A 23,692-nucleotide genomic window follows, 5' to 3' on the forward strand; every position below is an offset into this window, starting at 1 on the left:
GATCGGAACCATCATTAACTCCAAACGTTATAAATATATTAAGGTTAAACCCACCATTTGTCGTAATGGCGAAGAAAGAAATAATTACTCAGAACAGATTTTTTTCTTTATTTAGCAAACCAAAAGTATACATAACAAAAGAAGTTATACAATGTGATATTCAAATATAAATGTGCAATGTAATCATAGAAATCATATTCATGCACTTATACTATTTCAATATACATAATATTCTTTAGTTTAAACGTCTTACTTTAAAACAGTTATCTTAAGCAGTGTATACTGTTTTAATTGTAGTGTGTTCATCCACGAAAACGCGACCACCACTTTTTGAGCGGGGGTGAAGCGGGGTGTCGAGGGGTGAGGGGACTGATCCAACCTTCAGCCTCGATGTTATTCATCGTAGTGTGCGTGCGCATTCATGCTGTGGAGAAAGTAGTGGGGTGCGGTTTTGTGGATGACTATGATCTATACATTTTCGACGTACCTATTTAGGAAATATTTAATCAGTGAACCTGAGTCTCTCGATTGCACATTCATAACTGGGGTAAATTAGTTGAACTGGGTATATACCTATATTGTAGTGTCAATAAACATCTTGGAAGTTATTAAAAATTAGCGCCGAAATAGAGTCCCAGTCATATTTTTGGACCCAATTTACGAACCTTTGTTCGTTTTCTCTTTTACTGCCTCCCACCAACTTCTCCAGGTTCCGCAGTTGTAAAAACACGGGTTGCTAGAATCCTAATATAGGATCTTTAATTGTACCAGGAAATTCAAAAAATCTACCACACTATAGGTATACAATGACGTACTTTCATTCTAAAATTGTGTTAATTCATAATAATCATAATAAACGTTTATGGTATTATAGTACCACTAGCCATTTAGTAGATTTATATTTCCACTAAATCGTCACTGGTATAAAACGAATTATTACCTAAAATTAAAATTAAAATACACATAAACTGTTTACCTTCAAAATTAGCTTTCAATTACACGATATTTTTTACAATAAGGAAGTTACAGAAAAAAAAATCAATGAAAATAAAAAAACAATTATTGGCATCCTTTTAAATTAGAGACTTTCCCTTAACAAATGTAGTGGGATCCGGTGCAACATAATCCATGCAGTGATCTTCCAGTATTGAACTGTCCAACTTCGTTAGCACAATGTGGTTCAAACGTTTCATATTTCTGTTCTATCTCTTCAGTAGTGTGACTTGCAAGAAGAGTTTTACAATAGTTCTGGATACAACTATTTCTATGCGTGAAGAAATTGACATAATCAAGGCAAATATTGGTTCTGTGATCTCTAGTCTAAATATATCGGAGTATGAAAACTACATCGTTGTGCCTTTCAATGATCCAGGTGAGTTTTTTCATTCACTGATCTATATGTCAGTTGTTACCTGTGTTTTTAGAATTTCTAAGCAGTCTTGGTTACTTTTGAATTTTATCTATTTTATTTAACCAATTAATGTCTATTTCTACCGCGAAGCAGTAGTGTTTAGTTACTGTTTCGGTTGGAAGGGCATTATAGCCAGTGTAACTACTGGACATAATAAGACTTAACATCTCATGTCTGAGGATGGTGAGTGGAGTAGAATACCAAAACAATACTTTAATTCAAGGTGTTGGATGGTGTTTCTACTGTTTATGGGCAGTCGTATCGCTTACCATCAGGCGAACGGGAGGCTCGCCTTGTCATTCAAAGCAAAAAAAATAATTAACTTCATCATAACATGTTCAAATGTCGAATATAACCAAGGAAACAAATCGAACCCCTACATGTTGCGTACAAAAATTTTATCTACAATTATCACTTTTTTGTTCAATCCCAGGAATATTGTGTTAGTAAAAATAAATTTAATTCAGTACCTTCTAATACACAGCTCAAGTATTAATGTCTAATATAAAACATTACGTATAAAATCAATCTTATTCATTTAATTCAATTCAGTACCTCCTAATACGTAGCTTATGTCAAAATGTCTAAAATAAAACATTGTTGGGTATAAAATGACTCTTGTAATTTGTTACATAATATCAATCGTGGATAATGAAGTTGCTACACCTATATTATATTCAACTGTTAGGGTGGTAAAAAGTATCAGGTCGGGAACCTTATTTGCATCACGTTTAAAACCCATAGGAATAAAAATGCGTGTGAAGCTAACACAACTAAATATATTGCCAGTTCCTTTACTTTTTCAAATATAACAAATTGTGTCGATACAGCCATTGGTGTCAGATGGACTGATCGTTTACTAAAATAGTATTCATAATAATAATTATACTCAGTCCAGCTAGATTCCATCCATAGACCCAGTATAATTCCCATCTTTTCTGCAATAGTCCCTGCACCTTGCAAGCGCTGACTTTGGCTGTATTTCCTTCATAAGTACAGACAGAGAGAGTACTTGCAAGGTGTATAAACCCCAACTAGAGTAATGTATCTTAAAGGGGCCTCTACGTGTTGGATCCATGTCCCCACACAAGCCTTCCAAAAGGACCGGCATTTATGCCGTGATTTCCCGCAGGAAAGATACAACATTATAATATGAGCCCTAAATTATAGACTGTCCCTCTGTTGGGCACGGGCCTTCTCAAAAGGAGAGAAAGCAACTGCGAGGGTTTAAGTCTTAGATCTCCACGTTGGCCTAGTGCGAACTGGCAGATTTTACAAAATTCTCATATAAATTTCTTAAATACTCACATAATTTTACGAAAGTTAAAGACATGCAAGCCCTAGGATTTTGAATTGGCATTCGTCTCAGCAGTCACTTGCACTGCCAACTAGGCTATCGCCGCTTAAAGTATTCATAGAACCTTTTTAATACTTCCAGTTACTTTTGTAGTTTTGAAATTGTTTATATTCCTTATGAAATATGGTCCAAAATATTTTATTCAGACATCCTTTCTTTTTTCAAATCTATTGTCATTAAGGTCAGTATCGCCTTTCTTATCTCTCTGGTGTTCGCGGTCGGTAATTATAACTGGAATTCTGATAAGTAGAAAACATTCTATTTATAGTTCACCTAATATACGCGGATGTTAAACACTACAGAACATTGTACTGTTATCGTTGTATGCAACGTTTCTGCCGCACAAAGCTCTACTGTTCGTTGCAATGTTGCATATCCAACATCCGATAGTATGCATCACCATTATTCCTGGTTTATGCTGATTCATTATAGTCTGAATATATACACCAGATCGATACTGTGTAATGCTTTATATACTTTTATGTAAAGTTCTTTTTGCATTTAACGTGCCATAGATCTCAATGTTCTTATAATATCAATAACTTAGTCTTAATTTTTGAAGTGAATTGTTACTTGTGCAAGTTAACTGAATAAAATTAAATAAGAATCAACCTAATTTATAAATATAAATAAAATCAGTTATATTATATTGTGACATTTTGGTTATTGTCCTCTTGTAATAAATAGGAAAAGGGCTTTCATCTAACCTGACTTTCTGCGGATTGGCAGTTTCAAAACTCTTCAAATAATTTCATTTCGTGAGTTTAATTCGCCGTTAAACGATCATAACAAAATGAATATCCGCATTACTTCAATAAGGCAGTTGCACGTGCCAGGAGAGTTAGCCGAACTTGCTACCTTCAACTTAACCGTCTTTTTTTATTTCTTTGCATGACGAGAAGACCTTGCCGTTTGCCTAATGGTAAGCGATACGACCGCCCAAAAACAGTAGAAACCCATCCAACACCTTGAATTACAAAGTATTGTTTGGTATTTCACTTCGCTCACCATCCTGAGACATGAGATGTTAAGTCTTATTATGTCGAGTAGTTACACTGGCTATAGTGTTCTTCAAACCGGAACACAATAGTAACTACACACTGCTGCTTGGCGACAGAAATAGACATTGCGGTGGTGGGTACACAGGCGGATATGAGAGGCCTGCCACCAATCTGATTATTATGGATAATAATGCATTTCATATAATATCATATTTTGATAGTTTTCAAATAAAAATCAACGATTTAAAATGTTTTGTTCTCTACAATATTAATTACAAACTTAACAAACTTATTATTATAAACTTTGCGTTTTGATAAATCTGGATTCCCCAATAGAGCACACATTTACTTCGTGCCAAGCTTTAGTTCTTTTCTGAGTATGTTACATTAACTCTCGGATTTTAGATGTGGGTGCACCAATGATTTCGAATTCCCCTGGAGGCCTAATAAACAGTCTGAACAGTATCAAAACAAGCGGCGGTGTAGACTGCCCTGAAAACTCCCTCCGTGGGATAGAAACAGCACTGCGAGTTAGCGAGCCACAATCCTCTATACTCGTTTTCACTGACGCCTACGCGAAGGAATATGGAGGTCTCAATTCAATTTTGGATCAGTGCAGGAATAAGTTCAGTCAGGTATTGGTATATTCTCATGTCCTACTTATGGTGGTGGAAATATTGATGGCAGAAAAAAAATTATGATGAAGCATATGGATGAGGTTTACTGTTTCCGAATAGAAATAAGAAATGGCATTTTGTTGTTGGATTCGGCAAGTAAGAGAGAATTCCGCAAGTTTACACAACTGTATTTCTTTTCCCTTTCTACAAATTTCGATAATTAAATGAATTATCTAAAGTATTATCTAAACTTGTGTTTATGGACGATGGAGACTGCTTAGCAGTAAGCATAGGATGACCTAAATATAAGACGATTAGTATATTTACAGGTAGTAATATTTTTAAGTGGCTTTTGTTTGGCGTCGGAACATACAAGCAAGGGAGATCTGGGCGTATATTATGACGTCACAAGGGCCTGCTCAGGATCAGTGTACCGTTTCGATACAGCCGGAAATTTGAGACAAGTAAGTTTTGACGTAAAACCTTTAATTGTTAAGTTGTTACATAATCTACTCCCGCATTTCACAAAATACTATCCATATATAAAAAAAGTTAAACCTTAGTTTATTTTCCGTTTGGGGTTCAGCTTTTCTAATTTTACCCAACTTTTGACGGTTTTGTCATCTTTTTGGACTAGCTATTGCTATTGACGAATACGTCAGTATACAATTCTGAATTGTCCATGTCACTCGGAGGCTGGATTTTAGAAGTGCGCCTACAGTCATAATTAAAACTTTAAACAATATATTTAATTATTTGTTACACTTCAATTTATCTTTTCTTTTACGGGTTAGTATATTACAATAAATACTCTATCTGAACTAGATAATGTTTATATCTTAAGCAGCCTCGGATCAGTTATTATAGTTTTGAACCTGAGTAGCACAATTACGTTGTGGTACTACACTAATTCATTACAATAACTGTATTATTAAGATTTGCATATATTTATAGGCATTTCGAGTCATCAAAGAAATGCTCAAAATGGATTGGAATGACGTCATTACTTTCGAAAGCTTTAGCGGCCAGAAAGAGCTAACAGTAAGTACGCCTTTCATATAATATGAAATAGTCTATGAATTCAGTAGTTTCGACAATAGTTAACGAGTAAATTTTTCGTTCGCCTACGTCATTAATGATCTAAAAATAAATCAACAAAAATGGGATGCAGTATATTTTGAAGTAGTATTTGGATTACAATGTGATTATTGGTGTAAGTTGTAATTGAAATTAACTTCAATAGGGTATTTCACTATGTTTGATTTAGTGCATTTTTTAATATATAAAAGCAATTAATACAAAAAAGAAGTCCTTTAAAAACAGCATTAAAATATGATAAGAAATGAGGCAGTAATTCATATTTCAAATATTGTTTCATGCAAGAGTGGATGTGAAGTGGGGATACCATTACATTGTTTTGAACGTCCCTAGAAATATATTTGTACTTACTAAACGCGAAAATTAACCTCAAGTTATTGAAATATAACATTTCAAATTCATTATGAATGTTTCTCAAAATATCGGGGAATGAACACGAATACGTTATAGGAACAATAACAAATAAAAAAACAAAGACCTAAAGAAAAGCATATAGCATCAGTATCTATGCATTTGGGATACAAACTAATAAAACTTTTATGAAATAGTTATTTGGTCGATAAATATCGTGACAGAAATAATATTACTAGAACTATTACTGGTGGTAGGTTTCTCATATATGAGTGTCTGCCTCGATAGGTACCACCGCAATGCCTATTTCTGCCGCCAATCAGCAGTGTGTAGTCACTGTTGTGTTCTGGTTTGAAGGACATTGTAGCCAGTGTATCTACTATACATAATAAGACTTAACATCTCATGTCTCAGGATGGCGAGCGCAGTGGAATACCAAACAATACTTTGTATTCAAGGTGTTGAATGGTGTTTCTACTGTTTATGGGCGATCGTATCGCTTACCATCAGGCGAAAGGCAAGCTTGTCTCGTCATTCGAAGCAATAAAAATCTATAGAAGCATCTCTCTTTACAGTTCCAAACAGACTCGCTGACAACAGACGTAATGTTGGTAATATCAGGAGAACATCCTCAATTGCAAATAGCTGATCAAAACGGTCAATCTCCAAAGATTGAAAAAATAATCGACACGCGAAGTTCTCAGGTAAATTTTGGGTGGACCAAAAATAAAATAACTAAACTCTGAATTTCTTTTGTTACTCTTATATGGGCTCGGTGCAACACACTTAAATATGTTGGTAATGTATTTGACAAAAAGTGTTGTTGACAAACGATTTGAATTCAGCATCTGGAAAAGGCGGTCCAGTTTATGACAGCTCTGGGGCCTTAGACAAGTTACAAACGGCTCTATGCTATTCTCCTTATACACTTTTTTCTTATCTATTCGTTCGCTGCGACTATGTGACATCGCTAGGCTATGTTATACGCATAATTCTTTTTTTCGGTTAGCGTGAAGTTTGTAGGAATACATCTTGTCTAAGGCCCGTCAGAGAAGAGTGGCGGCGTATTGTGAAGCTTGCAACCTGAAATGATGACCACGACCGCTGTATCAACTATCAAGAGTGATACTGACAAAGAAGAAGAAGGCCCATCATAGTGATATTTGGGTTTTTCTGCTCAGTATCAGCTCGAAGTCTGCAATTTTTGCCCGATATGGTGATATGCCCGCTATCACATCATGAGACGGAACACACTTTAGGAAACGTGCCCTGGTTGCGAATCTGAACCCCTTTGGGGATAAATGCGTGATGTGTGTGTGTTAAGATCCCTGATAAGATATACGCTGTGATTATAAAAAGAATACCCTAGTTGGTTGTGGAACGGATTTCCGAGGCGGATGTCCGCAGGTTCAAATCCCAAGGACACACACCGTTTCTAAAAAAATATGTGTGTATTCTTTGTGAATTATCGCTTGCTTTAACGGTTAAGGAAAACATCGTGAGGAAACCTGCATACCTGAGAAATTCTCTATTAGGGATTTTCGAGGGTGTGTGAAGTCTACCAATTCGCACTAGGCCAGCGTGGTGGACTAAGACCTAATCCCTCTCAGTAGTAGAGGAGGTTCGTGCCCAACAGTGGGACAGTATATTATACAGGGCTAATATTATTATTATTTTATATTTTTACTGCTCGGTCCGTAAGACCGTGTAACGTTACCAATTATACCTCAGAAATTATACTCACATATACACTCTGTTAACGTTACTATTGTCCTTCTAAATAGTCTGTGGTTATAATGTGAATGATATACGCCCTCGCAATTAGAACTACCAATGAGCATCATCATTGCATTGAATTGTCATTGCATTGACGTAAGTCTGAATGGCGCCTGCATAAATAAGCGTGCAGCGCGACTCGCCCTTTTTTCAACTATTATCTTTGGCCGTGGCACTACATATTGTCACACTGGTCGTTGTTCGCGCTAGGGTTCTTCTTCTACGGCGTGCCTTCTTCTTTTCCTTCCACGGCGTGCTTTCTACGGTGTGCTTGCATGGTGCATTATCACGGACAGCAGAAGGACGGGAGAGCTGCCTCCTGACCACGTCCAGCTGCGCACCACCATCGTCGGGTGTGCTGACCCCGACCGACTGCCGGCGAGCTGCCGCCGGAGCTGACCACGTGCACACTACCAACGTCCCGGGAGCTGACCCCGACCACGTGCACACCCTGCTCACCCACATGGCCTTCCAACTGCCTGGCGAGCTGCCGCCGGAGCCAGCCACGTGCAACATCTACGTGCCGTTCGTCTGAATCGGAGTTCCCCAGGCCAGTGACTCTTGTTGCATAACACCAGCAACCAGTACCGAGTGTAACGCGGAGGTGTAAAAATAAAGCTCGTACCACGTAATTACCCTGAGTTTTCAATTGTCTCCCTTCTATCTGCGGGCAGGCCCTCAACCGCCGCAACCCGTAAGTGCCAGCATTCACGGGCCTAAGCCAAGTGAGTGCTGGTAGTATCAGGGTTGGGTGTTTCCGAGTTCGACGTTGTAATATGGGTTGGTAGGGAACATGATTCTGTCTTATTATTATTATTATTATATACATACAAAAGGAATATTCAAGTAATATTCGTTCAAACAGGTGATACAATTGTTAAATTTGCAAGTGAGACGTTATACCGCCACAGTGACTTCTCAAGGAACCATTTCTGCCACGTTGTATAGAAGAAGTGAGCTGCCATATCAATACGGATTCTCAACGATACTACCCAGAAGTATATTAGAAACTTCTCCAAAACCTATGCCAGGTATGTTTTTATGCAAATCGCATGAATAGAAAGCCGCTAGCCTTTTAAAAGCATTGTGTAACTTCAGTATTATATATTATAAAGCATTGTTTCAAACTGCACTACGATTGTTGCTTCAAGATTTGAAGGCATTACATAGACAACCACATTTTATTAGAAGACATTAAATTTCTTCCTTAAAACTGTTTTTATTCCACTCCAAAGTGACTTATTCCTACATTAATAGTAAATTCAGTATGAGAGGAAGTTCCGCTCTGTAATAATTTCGTCCACGGACGGGGCGAGACGGTGACGCGACGCTAGCGGGACGAAATCAGTCATAATACACTAGTTATAATAAGAACCGTCGCGCTCAGCGCTTTACTTCATTACCACCATATATTACACCACCATCACCATCGATATATTATAATATTATATTTTATTGTATGTTGCATTAAGTTTAAGTGTTTTTACCACCGGTTATCTGATGTTGACTTACTTTGATATCTGAGACTGCCTCGGTGGCGTAGTTGTATTGCACGTCCGATACAATAGCGCTCTGAGGTCCTGGGTTCGAATCCCGGGTCGGGCAAAGTGATATTTGGGTTTTTCTGCTCAGTATCAGCCCGGAGTCTGGAATTTGTGCCCGATATGGCGATAGGCTCGCCCCCTATCACATCATGGGACGGAACATAGTTGGCGAAAAGTGGGTGCCCTAGTTGCGCCTCTGCATACCCCTTCGGGGATAAAATGCGTGATGTTATGTATGTATGTATGTATGTTATCTGATGTTACATTTCTTATCTTGGGATAGTGATTTCAAAATTGCTATAAAAATTGAAGCTTTACCCGGAATCATACAAAAATATTTCCAATCTAGTAAATACACTGTTCGCAGATCAAGGAATCCATGAAAATAAATCATCCGATGTTACATTTTCAGGTCGAACAAATTACATACTTATAAATGTGATAAAAGGTTCAATACAATGCAAGTCTTTGGAAATATTCGATGGCTTCACCACAAAAGTGGTAAACGTCGAAGCGACGAACAAACCAGAATTGTATATAGCGAAGACATTTGTAGATCCAGATAAAATACTCAAAATTTTGGTGAGAATACAATATTTTTTAAACAAACGTTACTTACCTAAGAACAGAGAAATATTATGATAAAAGTGTCTTGCTTTTATTAAGACAGCCCTTGCAGTGCGTACCTACATGCGAAATAATCGCTGTGATTTCTTAAATCAAGATATAACTTTACTTCAGTTGTTTCTAAGATAAACAAAACCAAAGATATAAATGCCGACATTATGCGTTCCGGCACATTGGGCATACCCAAAGTATTGTTTGTAAATTAATATTTTATGTGCAAAAGTATGAATATTTTGTTTAATAGTTAATGGAAAATTGTTATTACAAAAATGTATTTAATATCAGAATGGATCTTGATTCCATGGTTTATTTGGGCTTACCATCCTCAGAGGGGTAATTTTAATTAAATTAATTTCAGGTAAGGGCCCAAGACTCGAATAATGAAGAAATTGCCAGCAGCACTTTTCCTTTAATGCCACAGAAATTAGGTAAGTAATTGCCAAAGTGATTCATCTTATTATGAAAGTTCATTTTGATATTGCGTTACTAAATGAAACCGCATATTTATCTTTGCAATAAGTTATCTGACCCGAAGATGTAATAAAGAAGTTTAAGTTTCAAACGAAATAAATATCGACCAAAATAACTTAAATGTAGCAGGCCCTAAATTGTTCTTCTCAAAGAGAATCCGTCTCAGCGGCAACATCACACTTTCAGTCAGAAATACACAATCGAATTACATAATATTTTTTCTAAACTACGAAATGATAAAAAAATTGGAAATGTAAAAGAGGTTTTTTGATGAAAATATTAGTCAAGTATGAATGATTTTTGGCACAACGTTAGCAGACGTTAAAAAGAGTATGTGGTTCCATTTCTTTAGGCAATATCTAAACGACCGTATCCAGTAATTGTTATCACAGCTTAATAATTAATTACGTTTATCGTTTCCGAAAATATTATCATTATTTTTTTATAAATATGACTAAATTGTAAACAATGACTCAATCTTTCACAAACAGGTTGCATCATAACAAATTTAATCCATTTATATTTTAGTTGCTTTTGTATAATTATTCATTATTTTAGTCGAAAACACAACTTGGGCAAAACCCACCGCATTGATAATAGAACCTGAAGACAAACTAATTGACTATGGTTCAAATTTGACTGTTTCCTGCAAAGTTAATGGATATCCAAAGCCGAAAATACAGTGGGTGGACGATTCCGGACAAGAATTCACGTCAAACGTATGCAATGTTTATTAACATCAATTTGCTGAGTCTTTGCCTCGGTGGCGTAGTTTTACTACATGCTTTGAGGTCCTAGGTTCAAATCCCGGGTCGGGTAAAGTGATATTTGAGTTTTCTGCTCAGTATCAGCCCGAAGTCTGGAATTTGTGCCACATTTAGCGATAGGCTGGTCTCCTATCACATCATGAGACGGAGCACACTTGGCGAAAAGTGGGTGCCTTGTTTGCGCTTCTACATACCCTTTCGGGGATAAATGCGTGAATTTATGTTCTGGCAGTGGCTATATACGTACATTCTAAGGCATTGAAAAATGTATATATATGTCTTCCAATTTTCGACGTTATATTATATTACAGTAACTTTAAGACTAATTCTTAGAGTTCTTGACTCTTACACTATTCAGTGATCAAGAGTACACGACTATGAAGAGAGATTTCTATCTCTTTACATGACTGCCTTTGTGGCGTAATTGTATTTCGTACGTACCCTGTCATACTGAGGTCTCTAGTTCGAGCCCCGGAGGGAGCAAATGTGGAGAATGATCATGACCGACGAATGACAATAGCCTCACACCATATTACATGGCGCCAAATATAGCGTTCTCTATCTATTCTAGGAAGTTTTACTAGAAATACCATCTACATACATCAGTTATACTACAATTGACGTAAGAGCAAATATGACAGTGTATTGCAAATGTGAAAACGCAATGGGCGAGGACTCCCAGAGCACGGAGATCTATGTAAATAGGGCGTTTAGTTTCGACATCATACAGACTCCTAGCGGTAGGTACTTTGCACAATACTTTATATCTTAAAATCAATAGTACTTTTAACAACTTTGAGAGTGAAGACAACACGAGGAAAGAATTTAGCTTAAATAGAGACTTCAAATCGTGATATGTAAACCAAATAAATATTGGTGAAATTAAATCTCTCCTTTTTTCTTTCCACCCTCTTTGGGGTCAGCGAAACACTTTTCAGTGTTGTATATTTTAGTTGTCATGACCGGTGGTCTGAGGGTGGTACGTCTGAAAATATTTGAAGATCGTGTTAAAAAAATCAAATGTGAGAAGCAAAACAAAGACCACCTGACCAAGAAGAACTAAACCGAGCGATCTTTTCCTATCATAAAATATTTTCAAATCCAATTCGATTTGGAATCCAAACCAAAGATTTCTTGGTCTATGACCTTTATATTAAAGTAGTTATCATTATGAACAAAACAAAAAATTTAAAAGAGAAACACTAGAGTCCCTTGCCCTTTCTTTCTTAGTAGACACAGCTTTTCGAATTGCTGATAGAATAAAACTTATGGAATCTAAATATTTTACATTTTATAAATTCAAATAATTAATATAATTTCCAGAAACAACCATCGAATATGGTAGCGAAGGCAATCTATTTTGCCAGGTAGACGCTTACCCCGAAGCTACCATCAAATGGTACCACAACAATACATTAATAGAACCAACTGATAATCTACAAATGATAGAGTTTGGTATATCCATTAAAAATATGAGTTTGGAAGACGCCGGCGACTACACTTGTGAAGCAGAGAATATAGCAAATAAGAAGACCTTCACAGCGTCAGTACATATTTCTGGAATTGGTAATGCAATTTTGTCAGTGATTAACTATATGACTATGAATTCAGTAAAATATAAATTTTACTTTGATCTAATGTGCTCATAGGCTTACACCTTGTTTTGATAGACGGTTAATACACATGATGAAAAATGGGTGCACAATATGCGCCTCTGCCTACTTCTCAGGGTTAAATGGCGTGTGTGTGCGCGTGCGTATTTTGTGTGTGTGTGCTCATGCTTGGGCACGTTTTTGGCAAGATAATGATTATTAATAATATGCAGCATTAAGTAAGAAAATGCTGCCAAATTAAATGCTTTCAACAACCGTAGTATTTTTGTGATGAAAATATCACTTTATCAATAGCAACCGTTGAAATTGTCCTAATAAAGGTCACAGTAACTCGCTGGATCCAGCCAATTATAACAGGTTGGTCTGCAAACATTTAGGGTGTTCAGCAGTGGACTTCTAAATCATTATGACGAAGTTTTTATAATAATAAACTTTGTATTTGTATTGACGTATTTCAATTTGCCACCTATTCTTACAGAAGCACCAGAAATTTTAAAAAGTGGTGACGGTTTAATTACTTTGAAGCCTGGCGATTGGACCGACGTGGAATGCCGGTGAGAAAGTTTGCTAACTACTTCTTTAGGCACAGTACGGTGACCCTACTTCCCTTGATGGTTAGCAATAAAAATATAAATAATAATATCAGCCCTGTATTATATACTTGCCCACTGCTGAGCACAGGCCTCCTCTACTACTGAGAGGGATTAGGCCTTAGTCCACCATGCTGGCCTAGTGCGGATTGGTAGACTTCACACACCTTCGAAATTCCTATAAAGAACTTCTCAAATGTGCGGGTTTCGCCACGATGTTTTCCTTCACTGTTAAAGCGAACAATAAATTCACAAATGATGATGATAGTTAGCAAAGTGGGGTCAAAATAGAGTGTCGGCTGATTAGGCATGAACCATCACCAGTTAATAAATACAGCCTGTTTAACCCGGATATGCACAGGCTGATTCCAGAATACAACACACGTAAGCCACTATAACGGGTATCACATCTTTGCATGATGAGAGCTGACCGTCGCACATAAATGTCCAATTATTTCGCCACAATTATGCCGGCCTAATTGAACCGGATATACACAGGCTGGTTCCGGAACGCGACACACTTACGTGGGCCACTATGGCGAGTTTTAACATCTTGAGTACGGTCGCTATCCGGGCGGATATAAAATATATACTAACACCAGTAATTAAAAAAAATATTTCCTCACATTTTCAGAATTTTAAAAGGTAAACCGATGCCTCAAATATCTTGGTCGTATAAGTCAGAGTACGCGTTAGATTTCGAATCACTGCCCGAAGGAGTTTTCGTTGAGAATGGAAAATTAAAAATACCCTCAATTCAGAAGGAACATAAAGGCGTCTACAGGTGCGAAGCTAGTAATATGTTGGGTATGGATGCTGGAGAAGTAACCATTAAAATACTGTGTGAGTTGCATGTTTTATAATTTTATTCATTTGTGCACTATACATATACATAATATAGTAATGATGACGTAATTGCAATGCGTACGCGATATGAATACAACTATGGCGCTGAGGTTCTAAATTCAAATCTCGGTTCGGGCCGAAAATAATTGTGACTGGGTTTTTCTATCTTAAAAATTACTCAGTCATAGCCCGGAGTCAAGAAGTTGGCGGTGTGATACCCCCGTACTTCAGAAAGCGCACTAAGCCGTTGGTCCTCTTGATCTCTCTCTGGTTATGTCGGATTGCCGTTTCACCGGACTATGAGAGTGATTACAGAGAGTGCACCTGTGTATTGCGCACACATTTGGGATTCTCTACCAGTCGACCTCATGCTGGTAATGATGGAACAATTTAATGTCATTTATTTTATCTTAATATGCAAAAAATAATGTGTATTTTTGGATTTGATGGCTAGTAACGTTAATTAGTTGCACCTCTGCCTGCCCATCAGGGATAAGTGACATTTGTACTATATAAAATCTCACAGATTCGCCAATAATAAAAAACAATGAAATAGAAAACATGACGGTATGGGAAGGTGACCTTGTGGAGTTACCATGTGACGTCACAGCATCCCCCAAAGCGACGGTTAGGTGGGAAATGTCGCAAGACGACGTCATCATACCGTTTGACCACAGACACACGACCGACCGGCGTAACACGCATCGGTAAGTTAAGATTGTTTTACCAATATTTTTTATTTAGGTCTTTAGAAAAGTTACTGCCAACTGGTTTTTTTTATTGCTTTGAATGACGAGACTAGCTTGCCGTTCGCCTGATGGTAAGCGATACGACCGTCCATAAAATACGTGTACTGCACGCACTACTGCATGCGCGATACGGTAGCGCACTGAAGTCTTGGGTGCGAACCCTGGGTCGAGCAAAGTGATATTTAGGTTTTTCTGCTCAGTATCAGCCCGGAGTCCGGAATTTGTGCCCGATATGGCAATAGGCTCGTACTCACCACATTATGAGACGGAACACGCCTGACGAAAAGTGGGTGCCCTGGTTGCGCCTCAGCAGCTTCGGCTAAATTAATGTGTGATGCGTGTTTGTTTTGTTTTTTTTTTTGTGATTACTAGACTGGAATTATATTGTTTCCTGCTTTGCTATGGAGGGAAGTGGACGATTAATATTTCCAACTCGCCGCTATCTTTCTATTTGATTAATTTCGTCGCGGAATAAAGACGGTGTACCAAGAACATTGAAGGTCCTAATCACGAACTCTGCTATCCCGACTAATGTCGACCTCATAAATACCATATACTATTTTACTTATAAACTTGTTTTAGCGTTAAGAGGTGGTTAAGAATTGTTTAAATACCTGTCAAAACATCACCGGTTTCTAGGTTAAACCTTATTTAGAGGCGGGTTTTGACTTATAGCTGATCGAGTAAATTTGTGTTTTGACTAAGCATAGCTTTGCACACTTTTTATAAATTAGACTGATAGTGTAAAGATCTTGAATGCAAACATATAAATGTATTAGGTTCAGCAATGACGTATGTTTCTTTATTTTTCTTTCAGTTTCAACGCGTTGGGTAAAGATTCTGGAAATTACCACTGCATTGCTGAGAATAACGTTGGCCGGGCAGAATTAACCATCAAATTGAATGTGCTTGGTGAGATAATTATAATAATAAATAATAATAACAGCCCTGTATTATATACTTGCCCACTGCTGACCATGGGCCTCCTCTACTACTGAGAGGGATGAGGTAATTACTTATAATCAATACTAATAAAACTTTTATTAAAACTTCAAGACACTGTGAGTTCATTCTGCGTAGATCAGACCACCAACAGTTAAAATTTTAAAAGTTGTATAATTGTAGAATGTAGGTAGTTATTGTAACTTTGACTTTGCGGATAACCAACACCTTAGTCCCCCCGTGACTACGAAGGCTGCAAAGTCTTATAAAATCAGAAAAATAGTTGATTTTAACTTTAGTTAAAGTTTTAAAACCAATGTTAACTGTAATATTGAATCAAAATCTCGGATGTTTTCATCAAGGCTTTCGAACATTGTTTAAGCTTCGGTTTAATCTAATAGTTTTATGTGTAAAAAAATAAATAATTTTAGGAGATACAATCATGACATAGATTTTATTAAAGAAGAATGACAATCATTTTTTATATTCCATTTTTATAAAATAATATATTTCGTAATTCGATGACAAGCAGCCAGTACGTCAGTTTCGATTTAAAAAGTTTTTATTCATATTATGGCTGCAACATGCCCCCAGCCGTTGAAAGCTTGCTTTCAACCCGAAGTTTCTTTAGAGGAGGGGACAAATCTTCGAGACAGCTCTTCTTATTACGCCACCTGCAGTCCGTATGTCAGCCACCCTGCAGATATTATCAGTACCAGGGTGTAGTGCTATGATTCGGCCCATCTTCCATTTAATTGGTGGTAAATAGTCGTCCTTGATGATGACAAGGGCGTCGATTTTTAAATGATAATCTTTGCCACTCTGCCATTTGACTCTTTTCTGAAGTTTTGCTCCATCTCACCCAGAAATGTTGCCTGAGTTGCTCGATCCTTTGATGCCGAGTCAGGTGGTCATAAGAGCAGTCCCGCAAGTTTTGAACAGGTAGTGAAGTAACTGGTCTTCCGATTAAAAAATGACCTGGAGTCAGCGGCAGCAAATCTTCAGCGTCTGATGACAGCGGAGTGAGCGGTCGAGAATTTAAAATTGCCTCTATTTGGATTAAGGTGGAGTTTAGCTCCTCATAAGTTAAGTGACAATTGCCCAGCACTCTAACTAAATGATGTTTAGTGGATTTAACACCCGCCTCCCAAAGACCACCAAAATGTGGGGCGTAGGCAGGAATAAAGTGGAAATTGATTCCATCATGAGCCGCATCTTCAGCTAAGGAGTTACAATTGCGCTTAAGGAATGTAGAGAGATCATGATAGGCTCCTACAAATGATGTCCCATTGTCTGAATAAATATGAAGAGGCTTTCCTCTTCGGGACATAAACCTACGCAAAGCCTGTAAGTAGTTGCTGCTCGTCAAATTGCCCGCTAATTCTAAATGTATGGCTTTAGTCGTAAAGCACACAAAAATTACAATATAAACTTTCATTAGTTTACATCCACGACCTTGACGATTAACCGATGTTATGGGACCCGCGTAGTCAACGCCTACACTTTGAAAAGGAAAGTCAGCTGGTGACAATCTGTTTGATGGCAAATTGCCCATTTGTGTTTGAACAACTTGTCCCTTAAAACGTTGACAGCGAACGCACTGACGATAGCATAATCTGGCTAATTTGCGACCACCCAAAGGCCAGTAAGTTTCTCTTATTGTAGCCAATAATAATTGGGGACCTGCATGCATTAATTTTCGATGCTCATATTTAAATAAAAGTTTTGTAAAATGATGAGTGGACTGTAATAAAATTGGATGTTTTTTCTCAAAAGAATATTCTGAATGATGCAATCTACCTCCTTAACGGATGATTTTATTTTCATCCAGAAAAACATTAAACTTAAGAAGTCGATTTTTATGAGGTAATTTCTGATTATTTAATAATAAATCATATTCATAAAATGATTCCTTTTGTGATTGAATAATAATTAAATTGAGTGAATCCTGCAGTTCGTGAGCGGATAAATATTCACTATTAATTGACTGGCCCTTACACCTTTTAATGAATCGAAACATAAAACAAACCGCTCGTTGTAACCTTATAAAATTTGAAAAACGCTCAAAGTTAATCAAACCATTGTCAAAATGTTTGTCGTTATAAATGTTATGAAAACAAACATGTGTTTTGAGTTCAGGTAAAGCGTGTAAAGTTTCTTCAATGAAAGGCTTTTTTCTACGCTCTATGGCTAAAAAGCATCGTTTTGCACGATGAAATGAATCACCTGAAGTATCAGAAGATACTTTCAGCGGAATTCTAACGCAGAACCGACCGTTTTCTAAACGTGTCGTATTCTTGACAAAATGTTCTTCACAAAGTGCTTCTTCAACTGAATAAGTGGATGACTCATGCTGGCTTATTTCTTCTATTTGCCAAAACAGCGATAACTGAGTTTGTAAGTCATCTAATTGTGAAGATTTGTCATTAGCAATGGTTACAAAATTGCATTTGACAGGTTGATTAAACTTATTAGCTAAACCGGTATTGATTGGGCCACTGACTACCCAACCAAGTCTAGTTTCAAATAAAATAGGCTGGTGATTCCCTAATACGATTCTTTCTGATCCTAGTAAATTCCAGAATACATCAGCTCCTAATATCATGTCTATCGGTGCTGGAGTGTGATAATACGGATCAGCTAAAGGTATATCTGTTGGTATATTTAAATGCATCTGCCTATGAGGCACATTATCGGTAATTGTCGGCAAAACCAAACATAATAAATTATCACAATAAGATTCGCATAGTGACTTAATACGAACACGACACATTTTCTCTACTTGTGACAGTAAATTATTAATGCCTTGTATAGATTTATTAGTATATTTAGATGGTATATTTAATTGCTTAAACAGTTTTTCTGACATTATACACGACGAACTGCCTGAGTCAAGAAGAGCACGTGCAATGTGTTCTTTATTATTATTATCGTAACATCTGATTAAAGCAGTCGACAGAAGAATGTCGGGCAAGTTGCTTGTATGCGAATGTGCAGTAAGATTTGCCGACAGTGCAACTGAGTGAGCATTAGGGGTGACAGCACAGTCCTCGGCGCCCGCGGATGCGGACACTTCGGATCGTTCACTACCAATCGAGCGATGCTTTGATTTATTGTTAATATGTTTTGACTTATAATTCGTGTTATGAATCAGCGTATGATGTTTATAATTGCAAACTTTACACCCTGATCGTTTGCAATTTTTAGGATAGTGCCCGCGATGAAAACAGTTATAACAAACTTTATATTTAGGCACTACTGACATTCTCTCGTCAATACTCAATGCTAGAAATTGTGGACAAGTACTAAGGTAATGATCTCCATTACATTCCGGACAAAGAAAACTATGAGAAGATGAGTTAATATTATCGCTCAAAGACACCATAGACTTAAGTTTCGCATTATGCTTTGTCGGAATGTCAGGTGTTTTTTTAGTTTTAGAAAGCTGAGCGCGTTCGAATGTCTCAATAAAGTCTGCACGTTCTTGCATAAACTCCATAAACTGCTTAAAAAGAATGGACTTGGATTTGTCAAGTCGCTTTTTATACACTTCCCACTCACGAAATGTCCTTGCATCTAATTTGTGACTAAATAAATGAATTAACAATGTGTCCCAGCTATTAACAGGTTCGCCTAATTTCTCACAAGCTCGAATATGTTTATTAATTTGGTCTATCATAGATTTCAAATTGTTTGATGACTCTTTCATTAGTGGATCGAGGTCAAAATTGCCGAAACATGGTTTTGAAGCAACAAACGTTTGTTGTCAAACCTACCACATAAAAGACCCCACGCCAGTGAGTAATTTTCAGCACTAAAATCCACTGATTGGATAACATCAGCAGCTGACCCCTCCAATGATGTCTTTAAATAATTAAATTTATTAATTTCGTCGATGTCGTCATCTTTGTGGATTAAACTAATGAAAGTATCCCGAAATGCGAGCCAATTTTCATATGAACCTGAAAATATTGGTAAATTGATAGTGGGCAATTGGGCGACCTTACGCTTTGAACTACTGTTTGTTGTTTTGAAATCATCTTCATCCGCTTTCGTAACAGTTAGCCTATTCTTTGCCTGGGCAAATCGTGCATAGTATTCCGATTCAAAAGCAGATCTTTCAATTAATTCTTCATCTAAGTTATCTGATAAACATTCAAGCTGAGTTTGAATATCATTAAATTGGTCAAACAATTCTCCTAACCTATCGACGCGCAATTGTAACTCCAATACCTGGTCGGGGTTCAGTTCCGAATCCGTCAACTGGGATAAGTAGGTCGCAAAAATTGTTAATCGAGCTTTACAGCTGCCTCGTTTCCGCCGAAGAACTTTGATGTCGGTCATTTTAGGAGACGAGTGCTGCAGTCCTGCAACTTTACATAAGTAAATTATAATTAAAACACATAAAACTATAGTTAGTAATTACAATATTATGGTGGTAAGTAACAACGCTTGAAATAACACTAACCTTTTACAATGTTAACAATAATAGGTCAGCTTACCATTACCTCAGTACATATTAATCGAGAGTGCTGGGTAAAAATAATTAATAAAATAGCGTTACTCCACCGTCCAATATTATATTATTCTGATTCCTTATTTATCCGGCTCGAAGGACCATGTTTAAGCTTCGGTTTAATCTAATAGTTTTATGTGTAAAAAAATAAATAATTTTAGGAGATACAATCATGACATAGATTTTATTAAAGAAGAATGACAATCATTTTTTATATTCCATTTTTATAAAATAATATATTTCGTAATTCGATGACAAGCAGCCAGTACGTCAGTTTCGATTTAAAAAGTTTTTATTCATATTATGGCTGCAACAAACATCTTCCTTTTAAATATTGCTTATGTTGATATAAAAATAAATTATGACATAAATAGCAATGGAACCTTACATATATCGACTTAATTGCTATTTTATGAATTCCGAAGTCATATTGCTAATGAATGCTTCTAATAATATTAAACTAGAATCATAGATTATTATTATCATAGTTTTTGCTTGCGACTTCACACGTAAACATCATTCTCCTGAAGAAAACTCTATTTTCTCCGTCTTCAATAATAAAAGTAGCATACAAGTTGTTAAAACTTTTGTTGAACGCCTACATTATTCTGAACATTAAACTTGCTATAAACGTTATAAAAGTCCATCGCTCAGTGGCCCCGAATTTGAATCCCATGGCGAGAAAGAGATGTTAGGTTTGTCCGCTCAGTATCTGCCCGGAGTTTAAATTTTGTGTCCGATATGGCAAGGCTATAGGCTCACCCCCTATTCTATACTCATGCGAGTTTCCGCAATTCCTGCAAGTTTCAAAGGACATGTCCGCTTTGTATGGGCACTGGTCCTTTATTTCGAGCAAATTCCAACCAACCTCAAACTTATTGAACAATAAGACGGCAAAATATGGAGGTTGGAATTATTAAAAGTATAATTTTAAACCCCGCAATTTATAACAAAAAGAATAATAATAATCGGACCACCAACAGCTAAAAATTTTATAAAGTTGTATAATTGTAAAGTGTAGGTAGATATTGTAACTTTGACTTTACGGATGAACAACACCTCAGTCCCCCTCGTGGCCATGAAGGCTGTAAAGTCTTCGAAACGTCGGGAGAAAAATAAAATCCAAAAAACCGCGATAGAATCCGGAAAATTAGTTTAATTTCAAAAAGAATAATTTTAGATACAGCCATCTATAACAAAAATAAGAAAAAAAAGTCGCGGCGGAGTAACTAATAAAAATAACTACAGGGCCCTTATTCTGTATGATAGTGTAAACGCGTAACGCGGCCGTGTCATGTTATCTTCGAGAAATGTGCGTGGAATGGTATTCTGTAAGACAAATTTCTATAGTCCTAAACATGATGCGTTGTGTTACGTGCTTGTTACACACTGTTTAAATAACGTGCGGGATAGAGAATAAGGCCCCAGTGCGTCTAAGAGATGGAATACGTAACTACCTAGAATTTAGATTTGGTTATCTTGGTTATAATTAATGTCGAATAAAATACCGTCCTGAATCATCTCCTTTGCAGAAATCACCTTTAATTGTTTACATGGTAAAAATTGCTTACAGAAATTGACTTCTGTAACTTTTCTTCATAATCTAAGCTACTCATGTAAAATTCTTCTCTAATTACAGTGGCTCCGTACATAGAACCGCCCAGACCGCAGAATTTAACAGCAGCACAAGGATCAAATGTGCTTCTCTCGTGCAACATCTTGTTTGGAAATCCTGCTCCATCGTTAAAGTGGGAATTTCTATCGCCGAACTATATGTCAACTGTGTTGTTTAGTGCGGTCAAAAAGTAAGTAATATTGTTTTATTAACCTATAATGTACCAATGTTGGGCAAAGACCAAGTTCCTTCCATGAATCGCGGTCCTGCGCTGTGGCCCGAGCAATTTACAAATGAGTGCGGTTCGTATATTCAAGTAATATTGATAAAGAATATTTAATATGTGACAATCTATTCCCAAATAAGCTATCTTCCCCGATGGTGTGGTTGGAAATGAACTGATTGCCGAGATGAAAGTCTGTAGCTTCAAAGCCCAAAGCACACATCTCTGACTTTTCAAAGTTACGTGTATATTTTTAACATCGTTCGCTTTGACGGTGATAAAAAGCATCGCGAGGAATCCTACCTTAGAATTCTTCATAAGAGTTTGATGGTATACGAAGTCTGCCAACCTGCAGTGGACCAGGATGGTTGACTAAACTTTCATCCCTCTCTGTAGTAGAAGGCAGTGCTCATCATGAGTCAGTATATTGTACAGAGCTGGTATTATTTATATGGGGTGGTTAAGGGCAGCTCTCTAATAATATTTTACCCCGTTCTTGAAAAAAATACCTCTATACTCCGGCTCCATGCCTCCAATGAACATATGGATCAGGGAAGTATCTTTACTTAGCTTACTTACTTACAGCTTAACAAGCTGTAAGACGGTTATTCCTCTTTCCTTGAGTAGCTTTGTAGTAACTTCATTATATTCTGGAAGTTTGTCTTTGTGTAGCTTTCTGAGGGCCACTATAATGTCGGCCAAATCAATGTGGAGGATCTCATCACTATATTGGCGGATTAGTCTGGCTCAGCTCTGTCGATGATTATTGTATATGATATTATAATAACTGTAATATGAGGAACCTATGACACTTTCATATGATTTTTTCAGTGGAAAGTCAGCGAATCAACTCGATCTACGCAATATGACAAAATCAAACGAAGGGACATATCTCTGTATAGCTAAAAACGAAATCGGTTCCGATATAATTAAGTATTACGTTAAAGTACAATAAATAATAATTGATATATGTATTGTTTCATTACCCGACTACGTCGAAAGTTATGGTTTCTGTACTTAGCATTTTCCATTATGAATCCTCTGCATCCTGTTGTTTATTGAGATCAGTTTAACTTTCTTTGTATCATCATCTGTTCCTCTACAGCGACGACTACTTATACGCTGCTACAGAGTAAATAAAATAATCAATATAAGTATTATTCCTTTTACTATTAATTAGTTCCTTCATCCTTTTTTCGATGACCAAACGCTAAGTTAACGACAACTTAGACACTTTCGTTGAAGGAAGCCCATAGCCATCCCTAATGCGCAGAGAGAGAAGCAGAAGAAGAAGAAGAGAGCTACCGCGGTGTTGTAGTTGGTATGTTATGCGTAGGGTTGTTTATATGATAAGAGCCCCTGCCCGGCGGTCGTCCAATGGTACCATCTTTTCCAGGCGGCTCAACGCCACGTCGTAAGACACGGTGAATTTAACATAACTATTTAAACGCCCCCCATAAAGGCTGGTCGGTAGGTATAGGGCACTTTCTCCACGCTATTTTTTTACATGTTAATAAGTGCGTGTGTGTATGGGTGTGTGTGCGTGCTTGCGTGCATGTGTATGTGTGTAATATAATA

At 37.1% G+C, this 23,692-nt stretch overlaps 2 protein-coding genes across 2 annotated transcripts; one reads left to right on the forward strand and one right to left on the reverse strand.

Moving 5' to 3' along the window:
- Window positions 1–1,135: 1,135 nt before the first annotated feature.
- On the forward strand, window positions 1,136–23,084 carry LOC115440626 (hemicentin-1). The gene is made up of 17 exons (XM_030165051.2): window positions 1,136–1,372; window positions 4,175–4,404; window positions 4,716–4,850; window positions 5,341–5,427; window positions 6,411–6,539; window positions 8,477–8,642; window positions 9,568–9,737; window positions 10,141–10,210; window positions 10,812–10,972; window positions 11,592–11,760; window positions 12,344–12,586; window positions 13,112–13,187; window positions 13,858–14,066; window positions 14,596–14,776; window positions 15,636–15,730; window positions 21,916–22,081; window positions 22,946–23,084. Exons 1-17 carry the CDS (start codon window positions 1,174–1,176, stop codon window positions 23,067–23,069), a joined length of 2,610 nt encoding a protein of 869 aa, XP_030020911.2. The 5' UTR covers window positions 1,136–1,173; the 3' UTR covers window positions 23,070–23,084.
- Window positions 16,450–17,469, reverse strand: LOC119193846. Its single transcript, XM_037447651.1, has one exon. It carries the CDS (start codon window positions 17,451–17,453, stop codon window positions 16,512–16,514), a length of 942 nt encoding a protein of 313 aa, XP_037303548.1. The 5' UTR covers window positions 17,454–17,469; the 3' UTR covers window positions 16,450–16,511.
- Window positions 23,085–23,692: the final 608 nt, after the last annotated feature.

The sequence above is a fragment of the Manduca sexta genome, chromosome 7 (assembly GCF_014839805.1).
Source record: "Manduca sexta isolate Smith_Timp_Sample1 chromosome 7, JHU_Msex_v1.0, whole genome shotgun sequence".
In the NCBI taxonomy this organism is placed as follows: Eukaryota; Metazoa; Arthropoda; class Insecta; order Lepidoptera; family Sphingidae; genus Manduca; species Manduca sexta.

Coding starts and splice junctions, on each gene's coding strand:
- LOC115440626 (XM_030165051.2), top strand. CDS start 1,174: ATGTGGTTCAAACGTTTCATATTTCTGTTCTATCTCTTCAGTAGTGTG. Junction 6,540..8,476: donor TCGACACGCGAAGTTCTCAG/GTAAATTTTGGG, acceptor TCGTTCAAACAG/GTGATACAATTGTTAAATTT. Junction 8,643..9,567: donor TTCTCCAAAACCTATGCCAG/GTATGTTTTTAT, acceptor TTACATTTTCAG/GTCGAACAAATTACATACTT.
- LOC119193846 (XM_037447651.1), bottom strand. CDS start 17,453: ATGCATGCAGGTCCCCAATTATTATTGGCTACAATAAGAGAAACTTAC.